Source organism: Equus quagga, chromosome 15 (genome assembly GCF_021613505.1).
Source record: "Equus quagga isolate Etosha38 chromosome 15, UCLA_HA_Equagga_1.0, whole genome shotgun sequence".
NCBI lineage: Eukaryota > Metazoa > Chordata > Mammalia > Perissodactyla > Equidae > Equus > Equus quagga.
Window position 1 is genome coordinate 28998451 of NC_060281.1, and position 13641 is coordinate 29012091.

General features: G+C 41.1%; 1 protein-coding gene across 6 annotated transcripts in view; it reads right to left on the reverse strand.

Moving 5' to 3' along the window:
- Positions 1-13641, reverse strand: part of ANKS1A (ankyrin repeat and sterile alpha motif domain containing 1A) — a 178301-nt gene that overhangs the window by 108162 nt on the left and 56498 nt on the right. For all 6 annotated transcript variants that reach the window (XM_046640767.1, XM_046640765.1, XM_046640764.1 and 3 more), the window contains exon 2: positions 1653-1733. In XM_046640767.1, the coding sequence (XP_046496723.1) occupies positions 1653-1733 (81 nt within the window). The remainder of the gene's footprint in view (positions 1-1652; positions 1734-13641) is intronic.

A 13641-nucleotide genomic window follows, 5' to 3' on the forward strand; every position in this document is an offset into this window, starting at 1 on the left:
GCTCACTGCCCAGTCTCGTGCTTTTATCCCATGTGCTACTTGTACAGCTGTAGACACACGGCTGAACAATCCTGAGCCATGCTATACTGACTCATCACCTCCCAATTTATCTAGGCTTCTAATCCATCTATTTTCCATTATTTTCAAAATGTCTGGTCCTCTTGTCTAAACCTTGCAATGTTTCCTTGTTTATGATGTTTAAACAGCATTCAGGGATAGAATTTACATAAAAGTAGCCATGCAAGACAAATATCATTATTCACCACATTATTCAGAGCATTTATCGATGTGGGAGCTGAAAGCGGACAGGCAGAGCAGAATTAAAGTTGTTGCAAACATAAGCCAGACACACACGGTATCATTTGATACATCCAGAAAGAAGGACTTGGCTTTCTTCTTGGTGACACCACTACTTAAGCAGATATAAGTGTATAATTATCCCCATGCACAAGAGGTCAAAGAAAATTCTCAGTGTAAATAAAAACAGCATTTGGAGACGAACTTGTCTAACAAGCTATAGTTATTTAAGTCCAAGATTCACTTTAATTCAGGTCACCCCATGATTTAATGGAGGAGGGATCTCTACAGATTTCTCATTAGTTTTGTCTATGTCTAAGATGGCTACAGAAAAGACATAATGATCACATTCACCATATTTTAGAAAAGCTTAACGTAGACAGAAACAACAGGGGTCTCTTTCTGGCACATCAGAGTCAGCTAGGCTGGGCCAAATATTGGACAAGTGATACAGAATAGCATAAGGTGGTGAAGGCCCTGCTGCTCCTTGCTCAGAAAAATCTCAAATGGTTCCAGTAATCCCTCCTCATAAAAACTAAACTTCTGTTTATGTCCTATAGTATGATGCCTCAGACTCTCTTTAACATCCTCTATTCTGCTACACGCTGGTTTCCATTCTCCCGCATCCCAGCAAATCTACTCGTCATACCCCATAACCGTGCCTGTCCCTTCTCTGAGCCATCAGATTCTCCCTCACTTAAAGGGCAGCACCCTCTATGGGCTGCCAAGTCATCTAAACCTACGCTGCCTTCTTTCTAATTCCCCCCAAAGCACACCTTCTCCAGAAAACTTTCCACACTAATCCCACCCAATTCCGAATAACCTCTCTATACTTAAGAGAATTAAATAGGCCATATTATTCATGTATTCTTTTCCCTTAAAAATGGTTCTTATTATCTGCAAGGTTAATTTTGTGAGGAAAGAATGGCAAACAAAAAGACAGAGTAAATAAATAACTACTTTAACAGAAGGAAAGTTTCTCATGAGCACTCAGATTATAAAGGGGCTGGTTACCTAATAGATTATCCAGCCCCTTGAGGACCTGGCTGCCCCAGATTTGATCTTGATATTCATATAATTGTATGGCACTGCACCATTTCAGAGGGGAAAAGGACGAGCAGAGGAAAAAGTAAAACTTAATCTTTGGTTAAAGGTTTCTTGGAGGGTGGAGTAGGGAAGGATGTTTAAATTATACACTAAAGAGAGACTCAAGGATTCTGGATGGACTAAATTTAGTTTGTTTTTCTCTGCTTCTCAGCACCACTGCTTAGTACACCTTTACAGGAAGCAAGAAAGACAATATGAAGTCCTGGGTTCTGAAGGGTAGGGCAGGAATGTAGCACGTGAATACTTACTTATGGCCATTCAAAGCAGCATGGTGCAGAGGTGTATACCCAGTGCTGTCAACACAGTTCACATTTGGCCCTCTCCAGATGCTATAGGGAACAAAAAAAGACTGAAGTCACAAATCAAATTTAGAGAGAGCTAGCTGCTTGGAAAAGAATTCTGTATGGTATTGAACCAAATTGGTTACTTCCAAATGACACTTGATAAAGGACAGCAGCTATTTACTGCAGGAATGCATAGTACTGAGGGTACAAACAGTTTACTGAACAAGGAGTCCACTATCAAGACAAGAGTGCCATCATTTAAGAGCTTGTTCTTCTGTACCGTCTCCTCATCTGTAACGTCATTATTCACTCAGTCTGGGACTCGTGCCTCTGATCACTCCCAAGATTGTAAGAACAGCTCCTTGAAAGGTCATCAAAAATATCACTGAACTAAACCACTCAGCCAGTCACAGGTATTGAGCACCCACCTCTATGGCAGTAACTCAAGGCTTGAGACCTCAACATGGACCAGATAGATAATCAGGACGATTCAACCTCAAGGACCAAGGTCAAAGAACCCACAATGGTAAATGCACCAGGATACACATGTTAAGATGCAAGAAATGCCATTTGCGACAACATGGATAGACCGTGAGATTATTACACTAAGCAAAATAAGTCAGACAAGGAAAGGCAAATACCATATAATCTCACTCATGTATAGATGATAAAACAACAACAACAAACAAACAAACATAGATACGGAGAATAGACTGGTGGTTTCTAGAGGGGGAGGAGGGTGGGAGGAAGGTGAAAAGGGTAAAGGAGTTCATTTGTACAGTGACAGGCAGCAACTAGACTTTTGGTGATGAACACAATGTAGTCTACACAGAAGTCAAAATATAATGATGTACACCTGAAATTTATATAATGTTATAACCAATGTTACCTCAACAGAAATAAATAAATAAGCAAGCAAGCAAGCAGGAGCTGCTCCTCCCCTCCAAAAAAGATGCAAGAGACAACTTTGTCTTTCCTTTGTGGATGTGTCTTATTGGTAATAAAAAGAAATAACAACAGAATCTACAATTTGGGTACCTTATTTGAATTAGAAACACCATACTAAGAAGGCTGAAACGTCATCTTATTTAATTCTCAAAGCTTTAATTCTGATTTCGTTTCACACCTTACTGCATTGGCCAGAGCTTCTAAAATACCATTAAGTAGTAGAGGGCAGCCTTGTTTTGTCCTTGCTTTTAATGAGAATGTCTCTAATGTTGTTGGCAGTTGGTTTGAGGTAGACACTCTGAAACAACTAAAGGAAGTTTCTTATTTTTTTCCTTTTTAAAGTGTTATTAGAAATAGCTGTTTAGGGTTGGCCCCATGGCCTAGTGGTTAAGTTCACACACTCTGCTTCAGTGGCCTAGGGTTTCACTGGTTCAGATCCTGGGTGCGAACATGGCTTCGCTCATCAGGCCATGCTGAGGCAGCGTCCCACATAGCAGAACTGGAAGGACCTCCAGCTAGGATATACAACTATGTACTGGGGTTGGGGGGAGCTTTGGGGAGAAGAAGTCGGGGAGTGGGGAAGAAGACTGGCAACTGTTGTTAGCTCAGGTGCCAATCTTAGGAAAAAAATAAAAAGAAATAGTCGTCTAATTTAAATGCATTTTCTGCATCTCTGGAGATAATCACAGTTTTTCACATTTAACTAACCAATATATTGCTATCAAAAGGTTTCTTAATATTGAGCCTTTCTTTCATCGCTGGAATAAATCTTATTTGGCCATTATCCATTATGGCCATGTCAGTGAATTCTACTTGAGAGTATTTTACTTAGGATTGTCACATCTGCATTCATAAGTGAGGCAAGTCTAAAGTTTTTGCTTGCTGTGCTTTTGTTATTGGATGGTATCAGTGTTAGGTTTCAGTCATAGATTAGCTGTGCAGCTATCTACCCATTTCCATATTTAGGAATCACTGACTCAAAGCACTAAAATTATAAAGAATCCCCAGGAAAACCATCTGGTCCCAGAGCCTTTATGCTCAGATGTTGGAAGCAGCATTATTTATAACAATAAAATTTTGGAAATAGCCCTAAAGTCCATCAATAGAGAAATGATTATGATAACTAAGGTATAGACACATAGTAGAATATCATATCCCATTTACATGATAAGACAAAATAGACATTACAATATAATGTTAAGGAGAAAAAAGAAACAAAATTGTAAATATTGTAGAGAAAGAATATATGAGGGAAATCTATCAGGACAGTAGATTGAGTGCACAAGTTTACTTCACCTCCTGTTTAAAGTTCTACAAAGTGACAGAAATGATTCTTACCCTACACCATAGATAGATGATAGATAGATAGATAGACAGACAGGTAGATTCAGCCCAAGAAATTAAGAAAAGATGTCCTCAAGTAACTGGTAATGTTGAATAATTCCTAAAAGGCAGAAATCAGACAAGGTTAGATCTACAGAGCCACAACTTAGAAGAACACAAATTAAAATAATCACATACCACTTTTCATCTTTCAGACTGACAAAAAAAGGAAAATAATGACACTATAAAGTGTTTGTAACGATCAGGGAAATAAGGACCCTTAAATACCACTGGTATGAGTTTAAATTGGTGAATTCCTTTGGGAAACAATTTGGCAGCCTGCACCCAAACCAAAAATAGGCATTTACTTTGAGCCAACATTTCAACTTCTAGGCAACTATCCAACAGAAATACTTGTACATATGCACAAAGACACACACTTGTACAAGACTGCTTCACTGTAAGAGTAAAAACTAAAAATGTAACATCTATCAATAGGTGAGCAGATAAATATCAGGTACACCCATAAAATGAATTATTCTATAACCATTAATAACAAGCGTAACAACAAAGGAAAGGAAAGAAAAGAAAATGAGTTGGACCTGTATGTCCTGACATGGAAAGAGAGATTTCCCAAGACATGCTGTGTATGGTAAGTGAGAAAGAAAAAAGCCATTGTATACAACACAAAATATGAGCCCCTGTTTTATAAGTACACACACACACACGCACGCACACATGTGGATGGCGATGGGAAGAGTGCTCATCAGGTGTTGACAGTGGTTACCTCTGGGAAAGGAAACGTGTGTTGGGGGCACTGCAGACTGCTAAAGAGGGACTTTCATGTTCTGCTCTGTGTTCTACCACACAGTTTAAAACACGTACAATAAGAATGCATGTAGTATATATACAATAATAATTTTTAAAAAGAAAAGGGAAAGAACCTATGCATAGGGAAAAGACCAAAAAAATTCAAAATGTTAATAATAAATGGTTACATATGTGTGACACAGGCCACTTTAACAAGCATGGAGGTATTAGGCTTAAAATCTTTTTCTTATCTTTTTGTTTTTTTTTTTTTGATGTAGATTAGCCCTGAGCTAACATCTGCCGCCAACTCTCCTCTTTTTGCTGAGGAAGACTGGCCCTGAGCTAACATCCGTGCCCATCTTCCTCCACTTTATATGTGGGATGCCTGACACAGCATGGCTTGCCAAGCGGTGCCATGCCCGCACCCAGGATCCAAACTGGTGAACCCGGGGCCACCAAAGTGGAATGTGTGCACTTAACCACTGCGCCACTGGGCCGACCCCTAGGCTTAAAATCTTAACACAAATTTTAAGAGAAAAGAGAGGATATGTGTGCTTTCATATCTAGGTTATTTGTTTATTGTCAATTAAGGATGCTGGTGACAAGGTCAGGAGCCTGGGGTACATCCTGGTATCCTCATCTTCCATTAAGCTTGGATTCCTATAACACCTTCCAAACAAAGAGTTAAAAGCATTTATATCTCTTTGTCACACTTGTATGATGACCTCATTTTCTAAACCAAAAATTGCATTACCTCTGCCTGACAATGGATTAAAGTGGTGGAAAGTGAAATGGATCTGGAAAATCTAGGAAGTACTGTTTTTATACTTATTTTCAAATTGTCCCACAAGACAAAAATTATCATTCTATTATAAAATAAGTAACACTAAAATCCAAAAACAAATTATTTGCCCAAATCACAGCCAAATCAGTGTCAGATCCAATATTCCCATTTATGGAGCTCTTGGCATCTGGCCAAACAAGGACTTTAGGATCTAACTGGGATGACAAGATGAAGCGAAGATGCAATCATACAAGGCTGAACGTAATTCAAATAGCAAGATGGCTGGAATAAACCAAGTGGTGTTTGGAAAGAGGAAATACCAACACGGGTTAAAGCAGTTCGGAGCACAGGTCTGTCAGCTCCTAGCACTCCATTAGGAATCTGTTATCTCTTCAGCCATCTCAATCCAGGCCCAAAGTAACCTTAAAACTTAAAACCAGGATTTAAACTACCCTTGCTTTTAACAAAAAGGCAGGACTGAGCAAGCCCTCTGTCATTTTCTACCTTTTACCTCCATATCTCTGGTTTAGAGGTGATTAAGTCTGGTTATCCTATACCAGTACTAAAACTACCTCAAAACCATTAGAAAAGACAAGGAAGAAAGATAAGGACTTGCCTACGTAAAGCTGCAATATTTCCAACTGGCATTTCCTCAAAACGCCCATCTAGAAATTTGGGGGAATGGGAATATATTGAAAAATAACAAAACCTAAATGAAAATGAAAACTGTAATCTCTGCTTGGAATTTTAGCTTCAGACAGGATGGTAGTAACATCCCCTTCCACCCAAGTTTCTTCCTTTTTGGCAGCCCAAGAAAAGAACTATTTACAATCTAGGTCTTCCTCCCTATCACAGCGTGCCCTATTATGTTTTTCTAAAACACAAGTACCAATGGGCTGCTCACCGGCAGCAAAGAAAAGCAGAACACAATGCACCAAAAGAACCCGGAAAAAAAACCCAAAAATGATCCAGAAGATTCCTAAACACAGTCTAACCTATATAGATTGTGCAGAAATATCATAGTTGCCCTTGACTTGTAGAACAAACTCTCAGGCTAATCTTGATGGGTCCTAGAGTGGCCACAGCAATCTTGCAGGAAGAAACTAGAACCCAGGTTAAGAGTTTAGGCTCTGCAGTCAGCCAATCTAACTTCAAAACCTGCCTCTGCCACTTGTCAGTTGTGTGACCTTGGACAAGTCACTTAATCCTTCAAACCACCATCTCTGCATCTATAAATTCTACTGTGATAGGCTCCCCAGGACTTACATGGCTCATGGAAACTAGAAACTGTCTTGAGCCAGGTTAATAGCATTAGGGTTAAGAGGTCTAAAATGTGTCATAGGAATCCAACTGCACAGACATGATGTTGAAGCACAGCAAACCTAGCCTTCTGTGACTCAGAAGCACCTATACTTTGAGATAGCATCTAAAGATACTGGACAAAGCAAGGAAGAATATGACTGATGAGAACCTGTGGCTTTTGAATCCCACCTCAAAGGCCTCTCTCCATTCATTTAAAAACTGACTATACATTTGTATGTGGCACAGCATGTTGGATCTGCAGCAACTGATGAATAATAACAGGCCATACAGACACAGACCACTCTATACCGTGAGACAGACGTTAAAAGAGGTCCTACGCATGGGGCTACTTGTGCATGTATTCAAGAGATGTGAAGCATGCCCTCTATGTGCCAGGTGCTGTTCTAGGGGCTATAGATGCAGATGGGAAAAGACAGTCTCTGCCCTCACGGAGCTTGAATTCTAGGGGATGGAGAGTGAGTGAATAAACAAATAAATAGTATGGTGCCAAGTAGGGATAACTGCCATAAGCAAAACAAAGGAAGCAGATAAAGCAAAGTAAGGGGATAAAATCTAACAGGGGTGACACTTTAAATAAGGTACTCAGGAAAGACCTCTTGATGGTGATCTTTGAGAAGAGATCCAAATAAAGTGAAGGAACGAGTGGTGTGGGCGTCTGAGGGAGACAGGCAGTGCAAGCATCAAATGCAAAAGCCCTGAGAAGGAACAGGCTTGATGTGTAGCTGAAGAGCAGGGAGGAGCAGGGAGCTCTGTCACAGGGACCAGATACAAAGAACACCAAGGTGAGCTCAGCTCAACGAGCACCCACAGAGCGTCTACTACGTGCAGACTTACAAAGAACACCAAGGTGAGCTCAGCTCAACGAGTACCCACAGAGCGTCTACTACGTGCCAGGCTCTGGGCTAAATGCCAGCAGCAGAAAAGGGAGAAGATACAAAGTCCACACTGAAGGAAAGGGGAGCACTTTCAAGACAAGGAGAAGAGGCATAGGCTCAAGTCCAAACCATGAAGAGGGAACCAGGGCTCCTCCTACCCGATTTAAAAGGTCCATCAATACCCATATTTAAATTTACTTATCACTCTTTAGACCTAGCAAATATCAGGCAAAAACTTAGGGTAAAATTGCGTAAAGTCTCCGTGAAGTCAAATAAGAACGGCAGAAAATACGCTGAGACACTTATTCCATCCAGCACAGAAAGTGGCCCAGCTCAAAAGTCCTGAGCCACAACTCCTTTCCTCATTGCCCTGGCTGATATTAATCTCACCCTCCTCAGACTTTCCAGATCACCCACTGCACCTTCACCACAGCATTTATCACGTTTGACCTGGAACCACAGTGAATTCTTTATGCTGCTCTTGCGAACTACACGTTTTAAGCCCTTTATGGGAATCCTTCATGTTTTTCAAGAGCACAGCACAATGCAAGGAATTGGCCCAGGGCAACCAGTTTGCAACTTCTAACATTCGCTTTGTACCAAGCTGCTACCCCAGTATAACATGGTTTCTATGTAGCATCCGTTAAAGGTGGCAACAATCTCTCGATGGGATATACAAGAATACTGCATGTGAGACCTCTATACATGAAACACAGAGACAGACAAACCCTAAGTTGGAACCAAAGCGCCCAGCCTGCTTTCATCTGGGACAATTCTGTGGGATCAGATTTCGGGACCAAATGATATCTTAAAGTGGCTCTTAGCTGGCAGTAAGCTTGTTTCCTGTGGTTGTCCAGCTACTTAACGGCTTACTTACTCAGACAAGTAATGGCATCTCAATGGAACAGCAGAGTGACCAATCCAGTTCAATGCAATAAATGTTTACGCACGACATTCCATATGCCAGGTTGCTACATAGTCTCCACCCTTGAGTAGACTAGGGAAGTCAGACAAGTAAACAAATGACAATACTGCACAGTGTGTGCCATTTTGGAAAGGAAGTATGCAAAAGGTACCTCATGGGGAAACGGGAATAGTGGAGGCTTTGCAGAAGAGGAAATACTTGAGCTGAGCCTTCAAGTTTAGAAGGAATCAGCCAGGCAGAAGCAACAAAGAGGAAACACCCAAATTCAAGGTCCTCTGAGTAGCCCCAGGAAACTGGGGCAAATGTAAGTAATTGTGAGTGGCTGGAGCAAGCAAGTAAAAGAATGGTGAATGCAAGAATGGGGAGGCAGGCAGAGACAGAACATGAAGGGTCTTGTAAGGTACTGAAAGGTTTTGAACAGGGTACGATCAGATGTATGTTTTAGAAAAATCCTTCTGCTGACAACTGAGAGGTGGGAACCTAGACGGTCTATTTGTTACTCACCATACTTTTGTGATGGTCTGACATATTTTAGAATTTGAAAAAAAAAACATTATGCTAAGCATTTGTGTAGATGATGGGTTAGAAGAAGTGTGTGACTAGATCCAGGAAGACTAGCTGGAAGTGGGCAATTCAGGCATGAAGTGAGGACCTGAAGGAAGGCTATGGTAAGGAGGACAGAGAAAAAAGGAGAGATTCAACAGAAAAGACAGGATATGGTGACTGAATGAGGGTGGGGGGCGTAGGGGTGGGTGTGAACTGAATAATTCCGCGGATAATAAGAGAATAAATTCAGGAGGAAAATCAGGGTTACTTTGTTTTGTGATTGTGGTCGTGTGAGTTGGGGGAGGTGAGGAGGGGAGGCAGAGGGAGTTTTGTTTTGGATTGGTTGAAGCCGAAATGAATTTGGACTCCCACATGTAGATGTCCAGTCAGTAGGTGGATACGAGGGTCTGGAACACCATGGTTCCATGATTAGTTAAAAATGACAACGTTCAAATATTTACATGCATGTATGTTACCCTTATTTGACCCTTACAACCACATTATAGATTAGGAAAGAACATACTCTTATTTCCATCTTACAGGTAAGAAAATTGAAGTTCAAGTGACTTGCTGATCATCATAAAGCTAATTAATGTGGAACTGAAACAAACATCCCACGTCTGACTTCTAGTGCATGTTCCTTCTAGTTTCTCCAGGCTCTTGACCTTGACTGTTGAGAGAAAACAACTTGCAGCTCTGCGGGTCTCCTCCTGCATTAGTTCTCAGGAAGGCAGACTCTCAGAGCACCAAGTCAGGAAAGGGCTTCTCCATCACTGACTGTGAAGAGGGAGCAATGGCAACGAACTTGAGTGGGAAGCAAGGTTCTGGGCAGCATTCCATCAGTTCTTCATTAAATCATTAAGGTCTAAGCAGGAGTTTGTGTCATCAGCCTTTTTCTGCCAAAGGCCTTCACTGTTTTCCTCTTTCAGTTATCCTTGCAAAGGCAGATTTATCTCTGAACCTCCGGAAGGGCTGGCAGCTTTCCAACATAATGAAACACTGTCCAAAGTCTGTCTAATTTTAAAAAGACTTCATCTTACTCAAAAGAATTTGACAAATTCTTACTAAAATACTTTCTACATACTTAACTGCTGAGGGTAAAAGGAGAGGTGACAAGGAGCCTATGAAATCACTGTCATTGTCAAAGAAGCTTGTGATCTTTGGAGAAAGACAAACCTAACAGACATAAAACAATCAGACATGAAACTCCCAAACAATGCCACAGGAATTCTAGCTAAATGAGAAAAACTGAACATGTATTTTTATTTCTGCCCAGGCCTGGCCCCATTAAAATGAGAGTAAAAACAAACAAAAAAGGAACAGAAAGATAACAGTGAACATAAAATGTTAACATTTTTTGCAAGATGAACAGTAGATGTGGTGACAGAGCTGAGAGAATGAATCACTGCAGCCAGAGAAGGGGGTGCCAATTCACACACGTCCCCTGGGAAGGCTCAGGGAGCAGAGGGGCCAGGTGGCACAGGAGGCCAGGGATGAGGAAGAGCTGAAAACGAGGACTTGGTGCAAATTCTGTATAAGGGGGTGTTAGACCAGCAGGTCTCCAGTCACATCCAGGGCAGCCTGTACCCAGGCCAGAGAAGGTGGGTTTATTCTGGGAAGACGGTGAACCAGATGGGCTCTAGACCCAGGGACATCAGCAACGGCAGAAGGCAGGGAGAGGCACTGCACTGGAAACAGAGGCCCTAAGAGGAACACTACAGACTGGAGGACGAGATCCCAGCCCTGCTAACCCACTTGGCTTCCAGAATGCTAGCAGCCCCATCCCCACCCCCAAACAGAAGGTTGGAAGATTCTTTCATGCAGAAAACAATGACTCCACAGAAAAGTTCAACAGATGTTGACCTTTGGGAATTTCCCAACAAAGCTGGTGGGTCTTGCTCAATCTCCCTATATTATATATATCCCTGACAAGATCTTCCCCTCTCTATATAGAGCATCCAATAGGATTTTTGGTGTCTCATTCTTAAATAAAAATGACAACCAAGGATCACCATACATTTGAGGAAAGTGATCAACATGAAAACATAGAGCACAAACAGACAGAATAAAGGGACTCAAAGGAACAGAAACAAGGAACCAAATAAAACCTCAGCAAAAAAAAAATTATCACACAAGAATAGAATTAGAAAAAACTGGAACAATCAGTGCAAAGTTATTGGAAATTAAAAAATGGTAGTAGAAATAAAAATATAAATAAAGAGCTAGAAGATAAAGTTGAGTAAACCTCTCAGAAAGTGGAACCAAAGAAAGAGATTGGAAATACGAGAGAAAAAAATTAAAAAATCAGAGGACCAAGAGCTCCAGAGAAAAGAGAGAAACGAGAGGAAAAAGTTATCAAAAAAATAAAGAGAAGTTTTCCTAGAACTGAAGGATATAAGCTTCCAGTTGAAAGAATCCATCCTATGCTCAGTACAATGAATAACATTTAAAAAGACCCACCCCTGAGGCACACTGTGAAATTTCAGAATACATTTCAGAATACATGGGATAAAGAGAACACAGTTTCCAGAGACAAAAAGCAGCTCGCATACAAAGGACTGAGTGGCATCAGAATTTTCAATAGCATCTGTGGAAGCCATAAGACAAAGGAGCAGTGCTTTAAAAATTCTGAGGTGAAATGATTTCCAACCTAGAATTCTACAGCAGACAAATTATCAGTCAAGTATGAAAAGAGAATAAAGATATTTTTAGACACACAGCGTCTCAAATTTTACCTCCCACACCCTCTTTTATCAGGAAGCAACTGGAGGATATGCTCTACCAAATAAATGAGCAAACCAAGAAAGAGGAAGACAGGCATCCAGGAAATGGGGCAACAAAAGGGCAAAGGAATCCGCTGCACAGCCAGCCTCAAGAACAGGCAGACCCAGCCATCGCTGGAGGACAGGGGGCTCCTGCGGGGTCTGCGGGAGAAAATGAAGCTGAAGAGCCCAACTGAAGTGTCTGCCGGGAACGTGGTAAAGAATATTTAGGGATTTAAAAATTATAGTTGTAGTTTGGGAATTAAGAGTGAGCTGGACATAGGAAACTCAGAAAACCAACAAAAGGAGTGGTTAATGGACTGTACAAGGAAAAAGGACAGGATGGTTGTGTAATAACCGGTTCAGCAGGTGAATAATACTAACAGCCATAATAATATAAACATAAACATTGAATACTGATGTAACTAAAAATTGTGATATATCTGAAGGATGAAGGGGGAGGCAGCGGATGGAGAGAGTGGAAGAAAGCTAAACCCTCCTCTTCCATAACAAAGACTGATAGAGGAAATTTAAAACTTAAAATCTAAAATTTACAAATCAAGAAATAGGAGCATAACCATAATAATCAGAAATATGGAGGAAATATCTGAAGAAAGCTAAGAGCTGGAAATGCCTGCTTTCCCAGAAAGGAACTCAGGTGTGCATAAACAGCCTCCTGGTAAAAATGGTACAGAAATGATTCTGACACTATGTGACAGGTTGGACGGCCCCTGTCAACTATGAAGCATATAATTCTGGTAACCTTGGCTTTCTGTGGCTATCTGTTTTTGTGTTTCAAGCATGTGATGAAAGGCAGTGACTCCGAAGGGTTTATTCCCTCATGAGAGAACAGCACAAGTGGAAAGGCAATGCTGCATTTTAACTTCGCAAGTGACATAACTCACACAATGAACTTGGAAGGATGGCCGCCTTGTTTCACAGAGCCAGTAAGGAGTTCCCTCCTCTCTCCTGCCAAGGACAAAAGTCTTCAGAATAGACATATTGGTTATAGCCAATTTGTTCTCTAAAGTATTCTATTCTGGGCCCTTCTGTTTCTAGTCAGTAATTTACGTGAACACACACACATACATACGCATAAATCGGCAAGTTTCTTGAGAGCAGGTACTGTTTGAAACCTTGTACACTCGCTCTAAGAACTACTGTTTCCAGTCACTGCTCTCTTAGGCAAACCCAGCACTCCTCCCTATAAACTCCTATAACAGGAAGGGGGCACCTGAACAGCGGCATGAAGGAGTGCAGAAGGAAACTGTCCTTTCAATGAGGACACTACAACCTGAGAAGTACACCACCACGACGTGAATACCACTGCAGTGGTTCTCTGTCGTTACTACAGCGTATTCATGAGGATCAACATAGAATCAAATTTTTACAAGCCATAGTTCCCTCATGGTTTACACTGTTACTTTGGGGGCCCTTACCTTTTATTTGATTCAGTTTACCTTAGCATGGCTTCTTAACACTTAAGCATTCACTGTTTCTCTTCCACAACTGCAAAAAAGGTAAAGAACTGCTGAACTGCATGAAAATGGTCTCCAGAGTTCAAAATTCCGATTCTGAGTGGTGAATCATTCCATGTATTCATTCACTGAGAGAACAGTTGTTACACCACATACTCCACGAGAGCAGGGACTGAGCC